Source organism: Brachionichthys hirsutus, chromosome 6 (assembly GCF_040956055.1).
Source record: "Brachionichthys hirsutus isolate HB-005 chromosome 6, CSIRO-AGI_Bhir_v1, whole genome shotgun sequence".
Lineage (NCBI taxonomy): Eukaryota > Metazoa > Chordata > Actinopteri > Lophiiformes > Brachionichthyidae > Brachionichthys > Brachionichthys hirsutus.
Genome location: NC_090902.1, coordinates 6,410,813 through 6,436,861, shown reverse-complemented (window position 1 = coordinate 6,436,861; position 26,049 = coordinate 6,410,813). Strand labels below are relative to the sequence as shown.

The 26,049-nt window shown below is 40.9% G+C and overlaps 1 protein-coding gene across 2 annotated transcripts; it reads right to left on the bottom strand.

Moving 5' to 3' along the window:
- Window positions 1-2,552: 2,552 nt before the first annotated feature.
- On the bottom strand, window positions 2,553-24,782 carry tsc22d3 (TSC22 domain family, member 3). 2 transcript variants are annotated; one of them, XM_068740224.1, is made up of 3 exons: window positions 24,442-24,782; window positions 4,604-4,655; window positions 2,553-4,145 (listed from the first exon to the last, which is right to left on the bottom strand). In XM_068740224.1, the coding sequence occupies exons 1-3, from the start codon at window positions 24,780-24,782 to the stop codon at window positions 3,885-3,887; spliced, it is 654 nt and encodes a 217-aa protein (XP_068596325.1). In that variant the 3' UTR covers window positions 2,553-3,884. The 2 variants fall into 2 exon arrangements, with proteins under 2 accessions (XP_068596325.1, XP_068596326.1); XM_068740225.1 differs by lacking the exon at window positions 24,442-24,782 and adding an exon at window positions 5,030-5,291.
- Between the last annotated feature and the right edge of the window lie 1,267 nt (window positions 24,783-26,049).

Here is a 26,049-nt window from a genome sequence, read left to right as displayed (position 1 = left end):
TGTGTGGCGTGCACTTCCTGTTCTGGTTGTACCTTATACTTTGTGCAGCCCTCTGACAACTCTCTCCATAGAACTAGAACAGATGTTTCCCTCACAGAACGTACGGGCACAGAAACAGACCAAAATGGATGAAGGGGAATTGCACAATTCCTTCAGAGCTTTTCAACCACTATTTGTGTCACAAAATAAAAGTGCAGTAAACTTCTGTAAATGTTCCATAAAATCTGTACAGGATTTTAATTCTCAGCAACGAAACCAGTACCACAAATAACAAATACAAGCTGATTAATACAGTTTACGAGATGCGAATTGTGCATTTTACATTAACTTGAATTGTAGAGAGCAATTATATATACATTTTAATTATTGCTGTCACATCCATGAATTGAATTATAATGTTGTGGCAAAAAAAGAAAATGAAATGAATGCATGAAGGGTTGCAGATGGGCATTAGGGGAGCAATGACCTTGACAGGGAACGAGCAACCCCAAACTCCAGCCACTGTTTTTCATTCTTTGTCCTCCAGAAATCCACATCCACACGACTTTAAAGGAGTCACAAAGTTGCCTTTCCCACACAAGATCCAAAAAACAAAAACTGTTCTCTTAAACTGCCTTCTTCTGCAACAGGCCGATAGCAGTATTTTTATTTGATCTATCATCGCCAATTTACACAACTTTTCCAGCAATCAGAGCCGTATATAAAACAGGAAATGTGTATTGCATGATTCTGCCCAACAGCATGACACAGGGGTGAAAACTGACAAATGTTTGAGTCGCCTCTGACTTTTGCATTGGACGTGATCAGCGTGTTGACATCCAGAGAAAGCGTGTTACATGTATTTTAATTTAACCTTTAAACCTTTATTTAGCCAGGTAATTGTCTGCATGGAAAGCGGGCAAACCAAATGCTTCTGCGCTATGCCAGCACGGCCGCGATGAGGAAGAGCTAGTTTATTCCAGCACAACCCTGAATTTACACCTGAACCGTCCCTCTGCTTTATCATTGCATAAAAACTCAACCCTTCTGTGGGCTGCTTGAATTACATATCGAAAGCTCCTCTCGCACATAAAATAGTGTTCTGATTTATTATTCATATTTACTTCATGGGAGGTGATCTGGGATGACTAATAATGGGGTTCAGACCTTCCGTGTTGATGCCTTTTTATAGGAGAGTCTTAAATTATTAACAAATGGATGAATGTGAGCACACAATTACCAAAGTAGTCCAGAAATAGAAACCGCAAGGGAATGCTAAAGCAAGGCAGGGAATTGAGCACTGTTTTTAGACTTCTGGGATGCCTGCAAGCGCGTACACTGAGCATATTTTTTGTGTGTTTAAATCTGCATAAACAAATTAATGACTAAACTGCAGCATGACTTGCTGCTTTAACTCAGGTATCTGGATAGGAGACAGACTTGTTGTGATAAAAAGCCACTTTGTTGCATTAACCCTTTAAAGCCCGCCCCATGAAGTAATCGTCAGAATGCTCAAATTTTGGGGAAAATAAGGTCTTAATGGAACCTTCTGACAAATTTATTTTCATAGAAAATGCAGATGCATGTGTTGGCTGGTGCCAGCTTTTTCGCAGGGGGGGGGGAATCAAACTTCTGAAGTAGTTTGGCAATAAAGGGTTAAACACTGTCTTTTCTTACTGTGCTGTACATTCTGCCTACAAATTAAATGTAAAACACATTTAACATGGATCAAGCCCGTTGGTTTTCACCTAGTATCACTTGCATTTGCACAATAGAGATCACCGTGACATGTGAAAAGTGAGCCATGGGGTAGACTGTGTCTTTATTGTGGTGACATTTGATCCGGTGGTGTTGCTTCTGGGCCCAGACTGAGAGTTGATGTTGTGCCTGGTAAATAGATGTGAAACTGGCCTACGTTCCAGGGAAGCCAGAGCATATCCTGTTACACTCAGGCCACACTGACTGGCTGCCAGTTTGTCTGGAGGGAAAATACTACATGGTGAAAACGCTGGAATCTGCTGGTCACAAGGGATTATTAGCACGCTACTATTAGCGGACATAATGTCTTTGGTTTTGTACAGCGTTTGTATAATTTTGTAGTTTTCTCCATAGTTTCTAACATGCTCGATCTTAAAATAATTGCACGCTTCCTTGTAAACACAGAACAAGGCTCACACAGGTCAGTAAAAATCAGCATGCGTTCGGAGACACTGTGAGGCAGTGACTCCGGCTTCCGAGAACGGCAGGTTCAACGTACAAACTATGTGTTGTTTACTCTGAAATTTCAATGAGGAATTTGAGCCCTACTCAGAAGACAGTGAAATCCTGGACGACTGAGCTGTGCTATCGGTCCACCCGCACTCCAGTTACAGAACAGTAGTTTGTATACATGTCAAAATGAAGCACAAGTACTACATCAATTAATCCAATATGAAGGCACATTGTACTATTTGTATACCCAAATTCCTGATTAAAAAAAACCTTTAGATATTCCACTTTGTGATATTGCAACGTTAGTTTCATTCTACCCAGCGGTGAAGTCGCAGAACAAAGGACGACCTGACAACGTATCGTTTTATGTAAACATAAGGTTTATTGCAAATGTGCAGTCGTATCGAAAACACCAGTGAGCAACTGCTTCCTGGATTCTATACAGCAACAATACATCCGTATATTAAAGCACAGAAACATTACGTGTACTAGCTCTACTTCCTGTGAAGTCTTTTACACATGGTCCTGGTTCACCTGGTTTCCGTCGCTCTGAATAATAATAAAAAAAAAACAGTCTTTGGTAGCTAGAAACAACAAAAACTGATCTCAATGTAAAAAATAAGGTCCTTTGACTACAGACAGGCACTGTTGTCATGCCATCGTCTTCCAGTGGGCATCCGAGCGAGACGCGGGTCACATCGGACTATGCTGTTTAGGCCAGGAGTGCATCTGCAGCCGTGGAATCTGTGCCTACCATCCCCACTAGGATTACCTAAGGATGCTTTTAATGAACATTGCAGCCGCTAGGCTAAGCGAGGCAGGTCTGCTCAGATGGCAAAAAACAATACATTTAAGACCGACTACAGAGGCCAGTGGCCTAATGTTTCAGAACCACTGTCTGTTTGGGGTGGAATCATGGAAGAAAAAAAGAAAAAAAAGTGTAGAGCTGGAATAACTTCCCCATAAGCAGCACAAGCCCCTCGTCTTCAGGCAATACTAGATTACAGCGGTCAACCAGCGCTGATTAACCAATCACCTCTGCTGCCTCAGCTTCTCTTGATTATTTTTGTTATGCTTAAAATGTACATCGTCATAAGAGAAATGCACTGTACAGGAGTCCTCATTGTGTCGCTGGCATGTGTGTGTGAGAGAGTCCTTGAAACTGTTTTTAAGATTGGATAAATCCACATGAAGGGTGTCTTCTCGTTGAGACATGGAGGACCGTCCCTGGCCGGGAGCAGCCCGGGCCCCATGCTGTCCAAGTCAGAGCCTGCAGGGCCAGCCTGACCAACGCCTCCTCACATCCCTCACAGAGCAAAGGGTGTGTGTTGGGAGGGTTTTCTAAGGCGGGGGGGGGGGGGGACCCCCACCCCCACATCTCTAAGAGCAAGCACTCATCAGTGCTTAAGTTAGTCCTCTCTCTATTCTCAGCACATTCGTCTACACAGAGACTACGACAACGAGTTGGACAGTATCGGAGGACGGACGCGCCCCCCCTCCGGACAGAGCATCCCAAGTTCTGTTTTGTGCTCATCAGAGTCAACAGTTCTTTGTGTCCCATCAATCATTTACAGCCCCAACGCGTCGCCTTCGTTGCATCGAAGGGTCGGCGGCGGCCAATTTGTAACGCTTCATTCAAATGGAGGTCCATTACTGTTAGTAGATGGTGGCTCTGCCCACCCCGAGGCCCCCACCTACACAACAGAGGCAGTGCTGTGAAGACAGGACTGCTGCTGGCGCCGGCGCTCCGTGCTCAGCTGGGCATTCTGGTTGTCCAGCACATCTGCCGGGATGCAAGACTGGAACTTCTCCAACTGCTCTGGGCTGGCCAAGTTCTTCAGCAGGCAGTTCTCCCTCTCGAGCTGGTTGTTCTTCTCCGCCAGCTCTTTGATTTGCTCTTTGAGGATCTCCACCTCCTCGCGCACTGCATACATCAGGTGGTTCTTGACAAGGTCCTGTTATGATTATGAAGAAGAAACAATAGATATTAAAACTGATTTTCATTGTTGCACAGGCTGGTTTATCCACAGCATCATTTTATATTCCCTTCCTGAGATTTGCAGTAAACAAACATGTCACGACTTTCTACTACTACAGAATGTTTCAGAATATGTGCTGTATTTTAATTTCAGTTTTGTTTTGTTTTTGCCACAAGAAAAAAAGAAACACGCAACAGTTTGAGCTGCCTTCAAGCAATTCCTGGGGCATTCCCAGAGAGCTGGGTTTCTGCAGAATGCACAGGGCAAGCTGTGGGAAGATCTGTGGTTCATAACGGTCGTGTACAAGTACGAGTTGAATTCCTCGAAACGTGATTAGTGTTAGGTGGCATTTGAACACGCATGCATCTGGTGCAACCTAGATTACTTGTGGTTTTTATCTCTGCTTTTTTCTGGTGTTTGTTTTCTCAACTTACCATTGCTTGTTCAATCTTGTTGTCAATGGCCACAACGCTAGCACCAGAGGCACTGCAGAAGAAACGGGGGGGGGGGGGGGGGGGGGAAGACAGGCCATAAATTAACAACAATTTCTCAGAGAAACACATTGGTGCTTCCTCCGTTCTGTGAAAACAAAACGTTTGCATAACTTAAGAGCAAACTGTTTACTGTTCTGGTACCTCGTGTCGTTTGTGCAGCGCTTAAGATGAGTGTTTTATATTTAGTGTCCGAACAACAAGAAGATATTTTACTCTTATTTTGAAAAGCCACACGCACTGACTGCAACGAAGGCCCGCAGAAAAACAAGAGGCTCGTGTTCGATTGACGCGCTTTAAAAAAAAACAAAAAAAAACGCTTCTTAAAATAAATATTGTTGTTTTTTTTAACGCGTGTTGCATATTTACCTGTTGTCAAGTTTGACCGACACGACGTCTCCTCCGAGTAACGAGGAGAAGAAGGAGATGGAGTAGTTGTGCAGCTGGTACACGGCTACCTCCATGGGTGTTTTCGCGAACATCTCCGTGCTCATGTTGAATACCACACGCGTTTGGATGATACTTCTCGCCACGTTTGCGGCTGGTTGTTTATGCTAGCTGTAAATCCGGGTTTGTCGCTGTTGCTGTCTGAGCGGCGGCGCCGAGTCTGTCCTGGAGTTTCGCTGTTTAACACGAGCGACTGTCTGATACTATTTCTGCCACCAGCTGCTATTTGAAAGGCTGGCTTATGACGTCATTTGACGCGGTCACGCAGGGTCGAATAAATTAACACTGTGCGACCTTCAGGGACAAACAAAAAAAACGATTTTACTTTCGAACGTGCAAGAATCTCATAGACACTTTAATAATTTTATTTATTAAATTATGAGTTAAGAAAAAACATCCAAGCTCGCATATTTGGGTTTTGACGAAGCTGTTCATTTTTGTGATAATTGTATATTTTTACTTTTTATTTCAACTATCATACAGACTGAATATTATTGTAACAAATAAAACCGTGAAATATGATGCAATGGAGTGCGTGTCCGAGAACTAAGCAACTAAGCAACTACTTTGCAAAATGCCACAACATTAAAACATCGATTATTGAAAAGTGATTAAAAATATTAAATATACATTTCCTCAAATGTTTTCCACTTTCATTGTAACACAATAAACAACAACGGTTTTTGCGTTGCATAATAACTCTTTAGTTGTAAACAAAAGCAAAAGCCAGATTCCAAATTTAAGAGGAGCACTTGAATGCACCATTAAGTCTGGCCGGCTTCTTGTGAAGTCAGCGCGACAAACAAAACAACTTATTTATCACCAGAAACTGTTGCTAATAATGAAAGAAAATTCAGTGCGACCAGTAAGCGTCGCTTTGGCGTAGTTTATCTCATCTGCTTTTCATGTTAAACGGATTAAGGAAATTAACGAGCCTTTGTTTTATTTAGATTGAAATGACAGCAGTAAACTTTTGCTATCACTACTTTTATTATTGTTTGTTACAGTAAATGTTTCATGGAACGTCCTGTACCATCTGCATACAGGTACACCGCAGAGGTACTTTTCCATCCTCTCTGCGGGTAATTTTCCTCTCAGTCTATGTTTGAACTATGTCGGTCTCTGGTGTCATGAATGAATATTGCATCTGATCAAGGGGCAATATTTACGACGGCAGTTTTGTTCCTGGGCTCAGTGTTTACAATGGAATTTTCCGTGCGGATTTTCTCAGATTTTATGACGTTACGAATCAGAGATACTTTAGGGTAATAGGAAGCATCGGTTTCCTGATGCAGCAATCCGTTGAACAGTTCTCATGTAAATGACTTTCTGTGCTTGAGGTGGTCTTTTAAACTTGTGTTTTATGATGTGTGACACAACTGTATAAACTCTTATGCAAGGTGTAAAAAAAAAAAGTTGAGGTTGAAGAAAAAGAATCGTGAAAAAAAAAAAAAGCCTGGCTGCTGTTATCTGTCTTTTTTCACTGCGTTTCTCTGAACACTGCCTGCTGCTGCGGTCCATTGCCCAACAGCAGCAAAACAACAATGTGTTTACTAAGACATGCGTCCAGATTTCAATAGTGCTAATATGACATAGTCAATCTCCCACTATAATCAGTTTTGTTATTATGATTATAAACCAATTATATTTTTTATTTAACAGTATCTTTAATAGAAACGTCAATAAGATCTAAATGAATTGTGTTTGCATTGCAAACCCCCAAAAAGGTTTGTTTGTTTTTTTGTTTGAGTAGAATTTCTGTTATGCAACAAAACATTTAGCGTGGAACTGCTGACTCTCAGTAGGTGGAAAGAAAGTGAGCAGAAAGCGCACTGACTGGGTATTCGGGCCCGTAGTGCCTGTCATCTCAGATTTCATGCCGTGACAGTGCAGCTGGCAGCTTAAATATCAGGCGATGAGAAGCGGGAGAATTACCCTGTACTCCTGTGGTAGTCCTGTTTAGCAGCGGGGAAATCACTGTGACTGCCCGTAGCTCAGCTGAGACTCAGATATAGAAACAGATGGAGGGGAGTCTTCCTACATTATTCAGGTGGATTATAAATGGCATGAGAAGAGAAGAATATAAAAAGAAAGTTGCTAGGACCTCTCTGCTTGGCTCGCTTTTAGTACTCTAAATCAAACCTTAACAAATAAAAGATGTTTATACACAAAACTGTATCCGTACATGTGCAAACAGCTTTAAGCACGGAGACATTTCTCCCAAGCTCTTCTTGCAAGATGATGTTTGTCGCATGCCGAGTCAATGCTAAAGTTTTGTGTTTCTATTAGATGTCCCCTGTGCAACAGCCACCCACGTCACACAACGCTCGAGTGATCTGCAGCGATGGCTGATGAAAAATGAGGGTGAAACGTGCTTGCACATTTGCAGCTGTATTATAATGACGACACCCCCACATTCGAGATGTGCACCGATTATAAGAGAGAACATTCCACACGGGGAGAAAGATTGTATCCTTGCATTGCTTCAGGATCTTTTATCTTTTCTTTTTTTTTTACTGTGCATGTCTTGCTGCACCAATTACAAATGCATGGCGTGCATGAGAGTGTCACCTGAGAAGAACACACATCTCCATCATGGACTGTTGCCAGAGGCTACCTCAGAGGAAGACGTGAGTATGGGCAGCACGTCTGCTAACGGCCAGCGAATACTGACCCCTCTATACGTACGTGAAAGTGTCTCCTGAGCCATGAATATAAACAAGGCCTCGGTCTTGCTGATAAGACTCCCAATAAATTTAGCAGGCTGTCAATTCATAACCTTGGATGGCATGTAGTATTACTTTATGTGATCGGTCGTATCAAACGAGCGGCGCCTTCAGAGGATGAAGATATTATGCATGGCTGAGAGAAACACCGCTTCACTTTCGATGCTGCATCCACTGATCTGATGCCACCATTAGGAGAAATCAACTTAAGATATACCTCAACAAAATGCTGATCACGCTTTCTGTCGGAGAAATGTGTTGGTACGACATAACGGCTCAAACACAGCCGCTACAGAAAACAGGTCTGATACTGAATATTGTGAAAGGTCAGCACCGCGTCAATGACTCTTAATGTGAAAATACACGCAAGGCAGTTCATGTCGAACATTGTATCTACCACCCTCCTTTACGAGAACATTGCCATCACACGCCTTCTCTTGAACTGTCTTGTGAACCCAGGCATTCCCCATCCTCATCCTCAGATAATCCTCAAAGGCAACACAGTAACAAGTAACAAGTAAGAAGCAGCTTACGCCTGGTCTTCAGTGATAACACGTAAAGTTTAGCATCCACGGAGGAAGATGCCTGATAGCAAAGGAGATTATGTCTATAGAGGGAAATAATAATTGTTTCAATATTAAGTCAAACATCCAGATTTGAGCAACCTGCTTTTGGTGTGTTCTGATTGATAAGTATTTTTTTCTTAGGAGATGTACAGGAGCAAAAACTAATAATTTTCCTAAAAATGCAACTCAATGACTTCCGCTCTGCCGCTCACCTCAATGCAGTCTATTCAAAGACGGTTGTTTGGAACACGCAACCAATATTTAGCCAAAGTGCTTAGTGCAGCAGCTCAGGCCTGTCCTAAAGATGAGTTCATGACATATTGTATTATCTTTAAAGTCTTAAAATGGTATCTAATCTGGCTGGAAACCTACTCTAATTACACTAATTCCCTACATACAGGATGTATGAAATCACAGCTCTCATGAAATGCTATGACAGCAAAAGTGGTATTTATTTTCTCTTTATCCTGATTCGTTTTCTCCCCCTCTTCATTGAGTCGAGGAAATAAAGAGCCGTTTGCTCACCTTCGCATGTTTTCAACCGACGTTATTGGTCCTCTGTGAGAGATTTTCCCTATGTGGGTGTGTAATTACACGGCACCGGTGGCGTGTCGGGAGAATAAAAGGAAATTGATTCTTTTTGTTTGTTATAGGAGTGTTGGGTTATGTTTCACCCATTGTTTTTCACAAAGATCCCTTGCTGGAAGCCAAAACATTGGAGAATATATCTATATTAAGTTATCGAATGAATAACCCTCTGATACGTTCAGAAAAATATTTTATTTATGTGTTGTGGCAAATGTTAACTTAATTTACAGATGGAGGGGAAAAGAGGAAAAAAGTATTTAAAAGGTGGGCTAAATTCAAAAGTCATACTCCTGATTGTGCTGCTGAAGAAATGTATCTAATGAAAACATGTCAATTGCAAGGCTTACATTTCCATTTAGAAATGTTCTCTTCATATTTCCCATCAGAAAAACAGCCCTGACCTGAGGTTAAAAATGAACCCAGTGAACCTGACATTCCACCACTGTGACGTGCCTGATATGTCTCTTTGAAGACAGTCAGCAGATTAAAATGATTTACCGAATGCTATTTTAGATATAGTTTTTCTCATTGTTATTGAAATTTGATTCACATTTTTGTGTCCCAAATTTCTACCTTGAAATCACTTTGTGATGAATACAGCAATGCTTGCCATGGATCCTTGATTGATACAGCAACATATTGAAAAAGTGTTTTTATATGACTTCCAGGTAATTCCACATTCATCTATAAGTAAAGATACGTTCTATCAAATATGAAAATAAAGAAAAAGTGACATTATGAGTGACATTAACCCTTTATTAGAGCACTTTTATAAAAAATAGTTTTTTGTTTTTTTTGTCAAATTTATCAGAAGGTACCATTAAGACCTTATTTTCCAAAAATTAGAGTGTTCTGACTATTACTTCATGGGGCGGGCTTTAAATGGTTAAAGCAAAACCTTTCAGCTATAATGCTACGTCTTTAAAAAATAAAAACAAGGAGGATGACAAAAAAAAACTATCTTAAAAAATGTCACATTATTTTTTCTAAGTGTAATTCTTGGTTCAGTTTATGCAAATGAATGAAATAATGAAATTCTCCTCTCCCACCTTCTGTCCATGCCTAGAAATAATACCTCCTTTGTTTCTTCTCTATTCTCCATCGCTTCATTATTCAGTCCATTCCTCCCTCTCAATATTTCCCCCTTTCAATACTTCCCACATCTTTCTCCATCTGCGTGTCCGGCCGAACTTGCAGCTGTGTGACCCCAGTCACCGTTAAATGGGGCAGCGTTGGAGGGAGCGTGGCCCTCCATGAACTGTCCACTGTTGCGTGTTTGTGTGCACTCTCGGGTTGTTGTGTGCCCTTGTGTATGATCCTTGCATACGTGTTTGTACATGCAGGGACCGGCCTTGTCAGCACGATCTGGATTTAACTGGATGATAAGCACCCTGCTGACTCTCACTGTCGGTGTCATCCAAACACAGAATCGTTCCCACAGACTCCAGCAGGCTTCTCCGCTGAGAATTAAAGCTAATCCCTTGTCACCTGCAAGAAGACGATTGGGCAATGATACAATTCCCATAGATAATTTTAGAGTTATTGGAGGTCATTGCTGAAGGACGCTGTGGTGGCTAAATGGATGAACATTAAAGATCCCTTTGTGTGATAGATAACTCCACGAAGATCCTCCAGTAGAAGAATAAATCACCCAGAAATGATATAAAAAATAGCCTCATTTCATGGATTGTTCTATTTTGTGATAAATTAGACTTAACTTGTAGCATATTATGCAGCTATTTGTCCCTTTCTGCCCTTGGGAACCCGACGGAGATGTGGAAAATATTCATCAACAACAAGAGAATAAAGACTATTAAGCTATTCTAAATGTATGTAAAGGTGTTGCACGCTCGTGTAAAGATTCAAAGCGGGACTTATGGAAACCTCTTCTTTGTGCCAAATACATTCTGCAGATCTTTAATGTTGTCTTCAGGGATCTTTGTTTTTTTATTTTATTTTATTAACTTGAGGCAACACTATTGTAAACTTTGATATATTGCTATAGACACAGCATCTGTGCCGTTGGATTCCAAACGATGCTGTTTTCATATGCAAATATGCACACAAATTCAAGCAATCCCATCAAAGTGGTATCAAAGCCATGCATTCACAGGCCATTACTTCCTCTCAAAAGGGAACTCAAGGTGCAGCTGTGGGATGGTGCAGAAAAAGAAGCCATATAAATTTACCATCTTGTGATTGTCCCCGGCTAAATCGATTTAAAAATGAAAACTTTTGAGAAACTGTCGGGACACTCAATCTGTCCAGTCCCACAGAGGCACAGTGTCAGAAGGGCTGAAGACTGTGTGAACTTTGTGGCGAGGATCCCCCACCGACAGTACGGGCATGAGACAGATGAGAGCGGGAACAGATGTGAGGGCCCCGTTCCAAGTCTCAGACATGTTGCAGTTTAACAAGAAACCTTAATGAGAATGTGCAATTAAGGCAACCTCATCTCCCGAAGGAGAAAACCGAACCTATCTGGACGTCGGCCACCCGTGTGAAGATTGTAAAAAGAAATCCATTCGGGCTATTAAAGCGCAAGCATGACATCATCTCGCTGCTGATTTCTGGAACGTTAATAAGGACTATTTGTGTCAGTTATAAAGTAGTTGGGAAAAACTAAAAGTCAGTGAGTTATTGAAGACTTTAGGATGCTTTATAGGTTTGAGTTATTTTAGTTACTGGGCTCTTTAGTCTGATTCAACTCAAGAGATTTCCATGTGTCTTATTCACAAAGAATAATCTACTTGCCTAAAGATCTACGGCACTCTTTTATCATTTGTCATGTTTTAAAGATGGTACTTAGCGTGAACATTTTGCAGCTATTGCTAATTTTAAGAAGATTCTAGTTCTCCAAACCTGAAATGTTGGACAATTGTCTTTACTAATGACTGAGGACAAGCAGAAAAAGATTATATCTTTACTTCTCAAACACTGGCCCCTCAGACACAGCCAGAAGTCTGCCTTTTATTAGAATTATTATTACCAGTATTATTATAGTAGATGAGCAGCAGAATTGAGGAGAAAGCAACAGATAGGGATTTTATTGTGGGATCTATGATAACATTTGTGCTTTTCAGATAATAGAATCACGTAACTGAAGGAAAAATAACGTAACTAATTGCACAGCATCCTCATTAATGCTCCCTTGAACAGCAATGAGTGTTGCTTTGACAAATAAGCAAGCTCCTCTTTTTCAATTGGATTATCCTTTAAAGAATTTATCAGCACACTGAATGCACTGCTTTATAACGCTTCAACTAAATAAATATGTTATACTGAATTTGCTGAAAAATTATACTAATGTTGACACCTCTTTAAAAAAACAAAGTTTGAATAGGAGCAAAATAGCTGTAATGTCAGCTCACTTTTTATTTCATTTGCTGCATCCAGTTTTATTTTCACTTCAGGTTTGTTTCAATCAAGAATCCATTTCAATTAAAGTTGAATATTTATTTTTACAGCAGATGATTTCGGCTTTCATAAAAATGAAATTGTAAGGTCGGCTCTGAGAAACACGCAGGAAATACTTCCACATGATGTCAGCGAACGTAAGACAGAATGTCTTTCTGTGACCTCGTTTTCCTGGTTGACGTTGCACATTAGACAGTGAACACAATTACCTATACCAGACATTGTGCAACAGCTTGAGTCAACAATTGGGCGACTTCCAGCGTGTACCTGGTCCAAAGTTCACTTCTGAACTGTCTCTGTTTTGCACACATGCACCACATACCAGGTACACAAGGTAAGAAAAGCGCCAAATAAAACCAATGCATTATAATTACGCGGTCACAATGCAATGTAAACAAAAGTGTGCATTGCAGCACGGGCACAAGATGACATGGAGATGGTCAAACCCATGGCGGCACGCAAAAAGGAAAAATGTGCACGTAGACAATCAAGCGATAAAGCAGATAAGTGGAGTATGTACAAGATTGACGTCAGCTGACAAAGCACGCAGACGCATGCAAGAACGCACGTGAAACTACTACACGTTTTGTTTTTCATCATTTGTCTAGACGTGTGGATTTTCAGCGGTTGCAGGCCACTGCTCACACGCTTACAAATCCGACTTGAGGATTCCTTTACTTTCGTTGACACCTATCATAGGATTTAGCTGATGATTTAAACACACGTTTGAAAGAGAGCGAGGTATTAATGACTGAGATTGCTGCAATGTTCAATACAGTATTTTGGCAAATATGTAAAAAAAAAAAAAAAAAAGCATTTCGATGGGATCAGTCATTCCTTTCTTCCTTGGCCGGCTTGTTGTGTCGTTCATCCTTCCTTTGTTGGCTGGATGGTCAAGAAAAAAAAAACTTTCTAACTTCTGACTTGCCGCCAGAGAATGTTCCAACTCAGCAAACCCCTTCCAAATGTCTAACCACCATGTTTCCTCAAAGCTTTGCATGTATGTGCTTAATGAACAGCAGGGTTGATGAACCTGAAACATCTAGTTATTGTAGTGCACACTGGAAACTAAGGCCACAAAAGGATGAGACACAGAATGCTTGTAAAGTTCAAAGTTAAATGCGCAGCTCTTTTTACTTCATGAACCGGTAACATGAACCAGATTGGTAAAAAAAATACGGTGTCTTTCTTTTGACTGGTTAACTTGGCTTTTTGTCATCCTGTTCATATTGTTAATCCTGCGATCTGTGTCATCTGGCTTGTTTGTATCTCTCTCGCTCTCTCTTCTCTGTCTGAGCTACATATTTCCAGCATCTATTGACAGACCTATGCTACTGATTGCATAACCTCTGAGCAGTGTTTGCATGCTTCAGGGCAGCTTTACCTTTTACACGAGGTAATTAAGGGCTCTGATGTGTATCTGATCAGTGATTGGGTATTACGTGGAACACACTTACCGGCACATAATTCTGACCCAGGTGTTGATGAGTCATTGCACAACTGGATTTGGGTGCATATTTCAAGCGCTCATTATACACAAAAGATTTGGTCACTATAGTGTGTGTGTTGCATTCAGAGGAGATGATTTGTGAGATGGAGCATTAGGGAACATTTGTTATCATTGTTATATCAGTGTGAAGTGATTCTGTCGCTGCCCTCTGCAGCCTGAGGACACCCCGTTTCTTTGCATCAAAGGCTGCACCAAACGCTGCACAACACCCAAACAGGAAAATGCAAAAACTGAGGAAGTGAGCAAAGGAAAGTAAGGGAACTTTTTTCTTCTTCTTTCTATAGTTAGCCAGTGTTTCCTCTGATAGACGGTTTTGGCTGTACTCCCAGTTCTTCAGATAAACTGTTAAAAACATGATTACCTTGAGATCTGGGGGGGGGGGGGGGTAAAGGCCAATTATATAAATATATGTATTTAAACACAAATATTTGACTTGTTTTATATATTACCTCTACAACACAAAATGCTCATCGCACATTCATTACTCACTTTATGTGCTAAAAGCTGTTTCAATAATATGCAAATAGAAGTTATTTTTCCAAATGTATAAGGAAGATGAGACACTCTCCCATTCAGGCGGGCCCTGGGAGAGGTGTTCAGCAACGCTGTTCTCAGAGCAATGGCCTAGATATTACAGCAGAAAATACACAGGGGGGCAAGCACTGCTTTGTCTGAATCTGATATCTCCTCTTTGAGTATGAATTGGAGGAAGTGTCTTGCTTGTATTTTATTTTTTTTATATCCAACCTTGTTGATTGTCACAGAAAAACAGCCAGGAACTTTTTTTTTTTATCTGGCTGTTTCTTTGAGTTTCCTACCGATACGAGCTACAATAGCATCCTCTCGCTCCAGAGAGCTATACGGTGCAGTCTATGAACAAACAAAAAAAGACCAAGCTACTTTCATAAACTTGAAAAAGAACAAGCTTACATTCTATAGATAAAAAAGAAATTGTATTATTTTTGGAAGCATTATGAAAGCTGTCTTTTTCTGAGTGTTCTGTAGCTTCTGGTGAGTGAAGGAATCAGAAGGAGCACGCCGCATCTATAGCACACCTACCTGCATTTATTTCATGGATGGAGTATCTGAACATACACCTACGACCCCCCCCCCTCCGCGACATCCTTTAACACCCACATGTTACACTACTGACCATCATGCATACACAGTACACACTGTCGAGACAGCACTGCGGGTTGCTCCATTTCATTTTCAGAGCAGGAACAATGCAACAGAAATGTCTGGTCTCTGTTTTATGAAAACGTCTGACGTAATAATTATTTATCTAAATACAACATTTTGGATCATGTGATGTTTTAATTTCTAACTTTGTCCTGATTGCTCAAGTCATTATCGTCTGTCCAGAAATGTATTTAAAATGCATAAAAATGACCTATGGCTAATCAGCTGCAGCAGATTTTACAGCAGTCAATTTGACATTTCGGACCAAGACTCCTCACAACTCACTAAAAACCTTCAAAAGGGAAATGCATGTTTTACAACACTATTACTATTTTATACGTCCAGTGTTTCCCTCCCACACATTTTTTCCTCAAGAGCCTATAGCAATACACAACAACTACATTTTGCTCAACAAAAATCTTTAACATAGTTACAGAACAGATGGAACTCCAACATCTTTGCTTCTTTCTAGACACTCCTATTCCGACGTGCTCAGGGTGACCTTTGTGAGCATGACGCTCTGTCTTTAGGTGAAGCGTCCATGAGCAGTCTGGCCTCCTACTCACTTCTTCCACATCAAAAGGCACTGCTCCTGAAGCAATAAGAACTCCCCGACCAGAACTAAATTCCACCCCATTGGCTCTCAAGTTCTGAAAGGCTGTGACCTTGAGTATTGCATAATATCTTTCTCCTTCTCGCTCTTGGCTGAATTATGCAGGCTCCACTTTGCCGTGTATGACACCTTGGATTCAGGCTAGTAGTAACTAGGTCTTTGTGTGCACTGGAGCTTGTACACAAGGTTTATAGATGAAGAAAATGAAAGAATTTGTGTCTTCAACATGTCCCCGGAGAGACCTTTGCTTCGTTGACATTGGTCTAAACACCGTGAAAGCTGTTTGCGCCATAAATGTCAACATGGATTCACTTATTTAGTCTGATTCTAGACGGCATTCTAACATTTATGATTATAACTAACTGCATTAACCCCTAGAAAGGTCAGGCGAATTATAGAAACGGTGTTACTAGAAGAAAAAAAAGTAACACGTCATATTCATGGAGCGTGTGGGGACTCTGTTCTGTGGTTGAGATTCATGGAACTTTAAGGTGCTGTGGTGACTTGCTCCTTCCTGGAGCCTTTCCCAGCTGAGGTTGGGCGAGAGGTGCGGTGCAATTTGGAGAAGTCATCAGTACATTACAGGGTTCTCCCACTGATGCAGAGCATGGGAGTGAGATCCAGTCTTCTTTTGTTAATCAAAATGCCTATCGAGACACATTACATAACATAATGTTGTCATGATGTTGGCATGCAGGATGTCATGTATGACCAGGCCTAGGCCACTTCATGTTCTCTATGGGTCTTGTAAATGCAAAGAAACAAAGACTGAAGTGCTGCTTCCTGTTTTCAGTCTTTTGAGTCTGCTGCATTTCACTCTTTATTTCCCTCTCTTCCTTTGTGCTGCGTAACGGGTGGAAAAGAAAGAAAATCACAAACTCCAAAGGCAAGCATTCATTTCTGTCTGTCTCAGGCTCTTGTCTGCCAGAAGGTATCTCGAGAGAAAACGCTGGCAGGATGGGTCAACATTCTGCTTCTGCTTCCTGCCAGTGGAATGAAACTGGTCCACAATCCAGCAAGCCTCGCCTTCATTCTACTTCAGTTACAGTGAAGAGAACTTTTATTGTTTTCGACTCGTCAGAAAATAAAACCCCGTACATTTGCAGGTATCTGTTTATTTTTCTTTGATATTTATTTTTAGGTTGATTTTTCTGATTTTCTTCACAATTTAATTATTTTAGCTTTGCCTGTTTTGAGTTGTGCAGGAAAGAGTGAACGCAGTAAGAGCTTGGAAATGTGGACTCGTCAGTGACAAACAGGAAACCATTTTCATTACACTTAAGTAAGACTTTGATTTTGGTTCAAGAAGATTTGCCATTTGGCCTTTCCAGACGATTTATACTATAAATTGTAATTCAGAGTGAGAGTTGTGTTTCCCGGACTTTATTCCAAGTTCTGCTTCTCCCTGACAAAAAAATAAATCTTGGTTTAGCAAAGAAGCTTGTTGCATACTTAAATCTGATGAAAACAATCCATTGTATCAATGTGTGAACAGGTTTATTTGGCAACAAAATATAGTCTCTCAGTTGTTGTTGGGTTTTTTTTTTTATCGTCACAATGCTTTCCAAAAGCCTGATGTAATGACAGATGACTGTATAATGCAGGAATTCCCACACATATTTGTGGTAGGTGAGGAGGCGGTGAGACATTTTTTAAAAAGTGGTAAACACAAAAGAAAATTTTAATTGCACTAAATATAAAAATGCCACTCAGGTGTGGTAGATGTGTTTGTGGGAAGAGAGTCAGAGGTCAGAGTGCAGTATAAATCTATTTTACATATGCCCCCTGAATAAAAGTATTATTTTACGTCCATTGCATAACAGCACAGCCACTTCTGACACAATGTTTGGCTCTAAAATTATACATCCACCCTAAAGAGCTCAAAATTACTAACTTGAGAACACAGAAGTACAGCAGGAAAGAAAAACAGGCTACATTGCCAAACAGCAGATGTCCAGAAACTTTAAAAATAGAAAAAGAGATGGGTCCTATTGCTGAACCTCTCCTGACATGTCTCCAAGCCCTGCAGAAGTTCAGAGACGTAGCTGTTGTCAGAGTAGCTGGGGGAACTTCTCCATAATGAGCTGTGGCAACACCATTGCTTAAGTACCGTATGTCTAACATTACCCGTGGGAGAAAACATATCGGAATTGTGTTTGTGTAAGTGTGTATGTGGCTGTGTGCACGCGTCAATTGATTTTTCAAGGCTGCCCACATATGTGCATGAACTAAGAAATGGCAAGCTCAAGCTCTGATAGGTATTACAATGTATGCACACACATTTTTGTGCTTGTGTGTGTGTGTGTGTGTATCATGTACCCATCCTGTAAGTGAATAGTACCAAGGGAGAAATTAGACAGGCTAATGACAGGCTTAGCTCAGACCCGCTCCCTGGAAAACACTGTGGCGTACGCAGTCTATTGTGATGAGAAAACAACTCAAACAGTAACACAAGGGACTGTAACAAAAAAAAAAAAGCATCCAGAGGGGAACATGAGTGGAATCAGTATGATAATTCATTTGAAATGAATTATGGGTATGGCAGGCCTTAAAAGCGAAATATCTGGCAGGATGTGTGTGTCTTTGTTGTTGCTCCTTCCTCGTGGATTGAAAGGGCAAAGCTGTGGAAAAACGTTTGCTTCCACTCCAAAGAGCTGTTTCTCCCCACAGCCAAGCTTTAACTTCATCACACAGGAAAGGTCACAATGGGAATCCCATGTTAATGAAAGCAGCCTGGGTGGTACACAAAAAGGGTTATTAACTTTTTGAAATTTAAGGTCGGCTTCAGACTGAATATCCTCTCAGGACAATCCGCCCAGATAAATGAGTTAAAAACCATAACACAAAGAAACAAGGGAAGAGGATTTGGACACATTTAAAACAACAGTTTTTAGCTCAGCACCATTGCCTGTCATATATTCGGTGATATATTTCTCCACCTTTACCTTTGAAACATTTACTGGTGTATGGCCGCCTCCCATATCTTGGTTTTGGTTTCAAAAAACAATCTCTTTAAGTCTACATCCCAACATATTTGGTGAATTCTTGAGCAAACTCGGATGTGAAGAACAAGGGTTCTATCAAGGACATCATTGGGATCATGTGTATTGCCATTGCCTCTGAGCTCTCGGAGGACTTTGTATTAGTACAGCACATTGTCTTGTGTGAGCTCCAGTGTGATTACAAGATGGCAAGGAAGTCCCCCTTGTTGTATATAATATAATGCGTATGTGCTATTACTCACACTAAAGCACAGATCAGTGTGGGGAAGTGTTTGTGGTGGCTGCCTTATTATCTCAACAGTCGCCTATAGGCATGTTCCAAAGAGATAAGGCTGCGACTGCAAACCGTAACCCCTCCAGCCTCCCTCCTTCCCTCAGACTTATAAAAGTCCAGCAGGACACGACAAAAAAAAACCCTGAGGTGCAGAGAGGAATAAGTAATGATTGACTTGTGTTTGATTTAGATGAATATTTTTTTCAGCAATTTTTCGGTGAGAGTAAAAAAGAGATTAATTACATATCATAATTAATTAATCTCTCAAATGTTTTAATCTCTGGACAGCAATAATTTATAGATAATCCACCTCCGGTACATCTCCTCTCTGTGTCACTCGGGACAAAAGAGCTTAGCTGGATTCGGCTATGGTGGCGTGTCAAGACAGACATAATACAGTGTCACCTTTGTCTGCTGTATGCTGCAGGTGTGTAGGTGTGTGTGTGTGTGTGTGCGCGTGTGTGTCATCCAGGGTATAGATGACTCATAAATTACCCTTGTAGCGAACTGTATTTCTAAACAAGTACAGGATTGGTTGATTTAAAGCGTACATGGAATTATTATTATTATTATTAAGGTATCTGCTCTCTGTGTCATTGTGAAGTCTTATTAGTTTATAATATAAAGTTTAAGTCTGAATGTAGTTGTTATTGGCAACAATTACCATGCAAACAACAAAACATGCATCCTTCAAGTTTTTCAGACTTGAACTTGTTAAGTAACAACCTGCATTGCAAGATTCAGGCCCATCTGTTCCTAGTGAGAACTTCGCAGTTGAACAACTTCTTAAAGTTAATGCTAACAAGAGGTTATGTTGGCATTTATTGACACATTTCAGCCACAAAACTGGTACACTGTAAAATATTCTGGGTATGTTATTCTTTTGGATATTTTCTATGCATTGTCTCTTTTTATTATTTCAAGTCAAGTAAACAATTGTTATTAAGTTAACAAACTAAGAGTTCCATTATAGTAAAAAAAACCCTCTTTAATTGATCAATATATGCAAAAATCAGTGTTGCAAACATACAGTCTGTCATAATGCAATGTGAATTCACCTTTTGCCTGTTTTTAACAGATCAGAAGAAACCATTCAATATGTTCTCACTGTGACTTTGAATTTCCTGCTGCCTAAAGAGGATTAGGATGCCTTCCCTTCGCTCTAGAATCAATGGTGCCTTTAGCTACAGATGCCAGCACTCTGTCTAGATCAAGCATCTACACAGCACAATGTTTTTAGCAAGTCCTGTCTAGGTTTTGTCTTTGCATTTCCTTCCTGTCTGGCTGTTTGTCTACTCCTGACTTGTTCTGGAGCTCAAGTCCTGCCTCTCTTTCCATGAACAGAGCTCAGACCTCTCCTTCTGGGCTTTTGTATTGTTTTGGATCGGCTTCTGAGACTTGTCTGGCCACGATTCTGTTCTTCCACCCAGACATCCTTTCCTTTTGACGCCTCTCGCTACTAATCCCTGTTTTTGTTTACATCTCTGGCCGCAGCCACCTGCAAACTACCATGTTATATAACCTCAGTTGTGTAAGGCCTGTTGTTTTTGCTGAACAAGTAACATTGTTTAGAGCCATTCAATTGAAAGGGTCAAGATTCAAACGTAGTTGGATAAATGCCTTATATGGGCATGGTAATCCTGGGTCAGGCAATAGCAATTATAAATTCTTGCTAGAATTTACAATCTCTCGTTTCTGTGTGATGTAATGCACCTGTACGGGGAAAATTATCTAATCATCCACTCAAGATTAAACTTGGAAACTGCTCCTCAATCTCTACACAGAGCCTGATTGAGAGAAATAATAAAAAAACATCCTATAAAAAAGGATCAAACGGTAATGTACCACGACCCCTCTGCCAGTTCTTCCACAAGCCATTTATATAGTAATTATTCTATGGAAAAACTTTGCTGTCAAAGCTGGAAGACATGAGGCACGAGTGAACGTTCAGCCAGAACGACTTCTCGTTGGCATGTTTTGACCTGCCATTTAATTTTCCTGCCATCCTTTCCTTCAGTCCTCTTGCACATGTTAGCTCATAAGTTCCTGCTACATTGACCAGCACAACCAATCGAAATCCAGCACGGCCATAGTATGACATATGATCGGCACCCCATGTCTTGGGGTTGAGTTTAGATCCTGCGTTGTCTCAATCACATGGTCCTTTGTCTGAGTTTGGTTATCATCTGTCATAATAGGAAAAGTGTCTTCACCTTGCTATTTGACTTGTTGCGAAGGCATTTTGAGTTTTATGTTTGGATCACAGAGTATAACTCTATGGTTCAGTGGGGTTTCTGATGCAGCAGGATGCTGTCTCCGCTCCAGTGTAACAGGGTTGGGTCATGCTCAGTCGTCAACTGGACCGAGTCATCATCTCAGGCCAAAGTGAGGAGATGCTATCACTGTGAGAAGGTTAGCAAAGGGCCAGAAGTGCAAATAGCAGAAAATGAAATGAAGTCAGAGGCAGAGCTGTTTTCTTAGAATACTTTTACTGCTATTTTGTACAGTTTATTATACACTACACAAATGTGGTGTATAATCAGACATAAAAAGTGTATATTTTTAAGTAGACCGACCTTTTTATCCAAACACATACCAAGCAGTTTCTTGCCTGCACTTGTTCCTTCTCACCTTCTTTTCCTTTAGAACATTGCAACAACAGACTTTCTCAACTCGTTTTAAAGTTCTTCCTCATTTTCAGCTCTGGGCCAATTTCACAAGGGCTGCGAAACTCGGTGACATATTTTATATTGCCGATGTCTGTCTGTCTGTTTTTTCCTTTTCTATTGCACTGACCTGTTATAATATTGTGTATGCTCATCGACCCTTCCGAGCAGGCATGTGATGGTGTTGAATCGTTGCTAAGTACTGGCTAAGTGCCTAAGGTGAAGGTGCCAAGAGTGTCACTCCTGTTCCAGCCAAGCGTTGTTCTTTATACCTCAAACTAAATCATCTCTAGTTTGATCCTGCAGAAATCAATCTTATCTGCTCCAGGTTCACTAAACACCAAATAAGACCAATGAGTTCAAACTCTCATCGGCACATTTCTGTCACCCTTGAAACATTTACAGAACACATTTGTGCACATATTCACTTGAGAATATGTCCTAACACGCAAAGTAGGCTTATGATGCACAGAGTTCAGCACAGCAAATCAGATTTCCTGTTTTAACTGATTAGTCTGACAAGCATGTGTGCAAATAAATATTTGTAGATACATTTTCGGTTTTGATATGGGTTATAAAACAACTAAGCTGAATAGTATATTAGAAATAACTACTGTGTAACATTTTTAGTAAAGCACTGCAAGAAGTATTCCAGATATGTTACTATAAATACTGCAATGAATAATGACTTTTCACAGCATACACAAGTATATCTTCAAGTATGAGAATTGTCCTGAAGTAAAAAATAAAAAAAACAATAAAAATGCATTTCCCCTTTGTTAACTGGTTTTGTTAGCTCTCATTTCCAGACCCAGTGCTTCGTCGCTCAACCTAAAGTTTCTTTACCCTTGTTCTTCAGCCTGTATTATCATAAAGACACACCCTATCTAATATCAATAAATCAAATTCGTCCTTGATTGGATAATGCTGCCTGACGGGAAGATCAATAATATTTCAAAGGTACCAAGCAGTGATTATTTAAGCAGCTCTTATGTAGCTCAGTAGAATGCAAGTTCTTCCAATAGCCTTTCTGTGGTCAAACAAATGGAGATGTAAAGTATTCTGCGGTGTCTTGGGTGTCAAAACAATTAATACAAAAGCCTTTTCAAGAGTTTGCCTGAGAGCTTGGCACTGCTTCACGTCCTCGGAGTAGACGAGGGCTATACGGCTGAGCGATCGCTCTCAGCAGCTACGCCGCAAATAAATTGTTTTAACTCGACAGTGCTGTTTGTGCTCGAGGTGAATCACTCATCACCAGGAGAGATCAAATCGGCCTTAATCACTGTAGCACACAGAATAATTAGGATGAGTTAAAACACAGGCTAAATGGATAAAATGGCAGCCTGTCTTCTACAGATATTTAAGGAAATATTGATCAAGACAATTACCCAAACAATATGAGAGATAGCATCCCAAAATAAATGAATGAGTGACTGCAAATGTTATTACTGAGTTGAGACTAAGCATATTTTATCAGTGTTTAAGTGAGATTACAAGGCTAAAAACTTGATTGATTCATTACAAAATCCATTATGGATTAATTAACGATAATTGTTTTTGTTATTTATTTGTTACTTCATTTTATTTTATCCAGTATTTGGTTTGAAATGTGCGAATTGTCACAAGTGGTTAATGGAACAAGAAAAACAAAACGTTTCAAAGGACATCCTCAAGAGAGGCTAATTTATAAGGCTCGTCGATAAGTTCTGTTCTATAGTCGAGGATGAAACGGAAGCCTCTCGACAGGAATTGATCAGAAACAGGAAAATCTTCGATAACGAGATTTCCTCTCGTACACCACTGGACAAGAGTAAAACAAGGGGTGGGGGGGAAACACTCTTTGATTTCTATCCTATCAGATGAATGTTATCAAATGGCATTGAAATGTCTGCCATAGCATGATGATGATCAGGCAGAGGCGTAGCTTTTCAGTTGTTATAGCATACGCACAGAGCGATAAAGCCCGTAGCGCTCCAGCTATTACTGCAGCAATAACCAGATAGTCCTTCAGTAAGTACATCTTACACTAACCACCCGACGCCAACTTTGGCTCCTGTTTGTGAGTTTTGCAATCAAAACACAAGCTGTGACAAGATGATTACTTTGAATTTGAAGCAGAAATTGCTGGCGCGCTGCTGGCATTCTCAGCAGAAACGCTGCAAGGTGACCTTGCACCTGTGATTGACCTTTAGAGTTAAAGGAACTTTTTAATTGGAGCCATATGACAATATGTTTTAAAATAAGCTTGTGTTTGGTAACATTTTCCTTTTGGTTTTTTTGCTTGTTTGTTTGATTGTACAAATATTAGCTTGCAGTTATTGTTAAATGAAAATGTTACATGAGTGGAAATAGAATTTAAGTGTTTATACGAAACGTCATATCATTATTCCTTTATCCGCATTCTGCGATGTGTGCTTATGTGCTTTCTGGAAGCCGTGGAAGGGTTTAATGTCAATACACGCTCTGAGTGACATAGTTGTGTGTTCTGCATGCATACCGAAATGACTTAGCATTTGATGAAACACATATAATTTATGCTATAATAACCATCTTAAACTATCTGGCTCATTTCAGTACATTTAAGTAAATGATTAGTCCTAAGCAAGTCAGAATGTGATGTAAACACAGATCAAAAGACAAAAAAGGTGGCCTTTGTACAGAATGGACTTAAAGGGGGGTAGGATGTGAAATTACTTTCAGCCTAAGTTAAAATGTAATGTCCTAATAAAATGCTGTTTATACTCAGTCCTTATATAATCGGATAAGTGTGTACATGAAGAACAGCCATACCTGTGAAAGAAAAGTAGAATGGACAGCATAGTCTGGTCAATGTCGCTGTTGCAGATGCCCTCATTGAGCAGGAAGCAGGGGTCCCTCACCACCGATTCAAGGGAGTCCTGCCGCATGATGTTGTTCAGCTTGTCTGTATTCAGGTTCTGGTACATCAGCTGGCTTCGGAGCTGGCGGAAGTGACTGACGCTGGGGCTGGTGGGGCTTGTTGGTAGGCCCCCAGTAGTACCGAGGCCGTGAGCCGAGTTTCTGGACATGGAGTCATCAAAGCCACTGGCGAGGTCCAAGCAGCAGCTGCAGCAGTCTAGGCCGATGGGTGAGCGGCAATCATCTTCTGACATCTCGCCTGAGGGGTGGGAAAGGCAAACGTGCGAAAGGGCAGGTGCAGGAATTCCAAGAAGGAAAAGACTTGGGTGTATAAATGAAAGACAAAGCAAAAAGACAAAACACTCAGAACAGTGTTTGCCGTAGCTCGGAGACGGGTAGCTGTTCTGGTCGGGCGTGCCAACCTGTCTTTCCTCTGGGGCACGAAGGGCAGGTTGAGTTCCTCCCTGAGAAGTGCAGTCACGCTGGGCCTCTCAGCCCGTTTACATCCCTGAGGTTGTCCTCCTGTGGCTCTGTATCGTTCACCCTTTTGTTCAGGACCGACGTCGCTGCAATGTGTTGCTACTGTGGCAGAAGGGAGTGAACGCCCCACGCACGCACACACACACACACACACATCAATTCAGCAGGAGTGCTCTTGAAAGCAAAACCCAGAAGCTGCTTTCTGCTTATCACTTTTTTCCCTGACACTTTGTTTTGGTTGGTGTGCATAGAGACAGTGGGAGGGGCCTAAGAGAAAGGGAGGGAGAGGGGAAAGACAGGAAGGGTGGAGAAACACGTGTGATTGGTAGTCAAGCATGCCCATAATGCACCCTGGGCCCTCCTCTTTACTTTTCCGGCTTAGCTGCGCACACATCAAGGGGAATGGAAATAGGGAGGGAAGCTTTGGAGCATGCTTGAAACGTGCTGTTGTTCCAGCTCCTCCCGACCGTACTGACAGCGCAAGGAGTGGCTGGTGAAAGGAGGCAGCAGGACACAGTCTTGTTCCGCTAATTTGTATAAATAAGAACACACAGATTAATGTCTCCAGTCGGTGAGAGTTGCCAGCACATTCTTTTTTCATGCATTTAATTACAAAAAAGGAAATGCTTCATTGATAAGCTTGTGTGGCTTTAATGATTTTCTTTTTTTAAATAGGTTTTTATATAGATATAGATTTTCTGCAAATGATCTCATTTTTGGTGGTTAGAGCAGCACTTTAGCACTTAGTATGGTTAGTTAGCTACTTATTCTTGGGGCTGCGTCCACAATCTGGTGAGGGTCTTTCTATGGCGGCTAACATGTTTTCCCCATCTCTTCTTGTATTTTCTTCTGGTGCACTTACCAGTGAAATTGGAAACTAAATCAATGGAGTTCATAAGAATGTGAGAATGCTGTGTCCTGAGCCCTGATTTAGACTGGTGACCTGTCCTGGGTGGAACCACTGTCTGTTAGCAGCCCACTGCAAATGAGCACAGGGTCCATTTAATAATGTATTCACTCACTATTTACAGAAATGCCTGT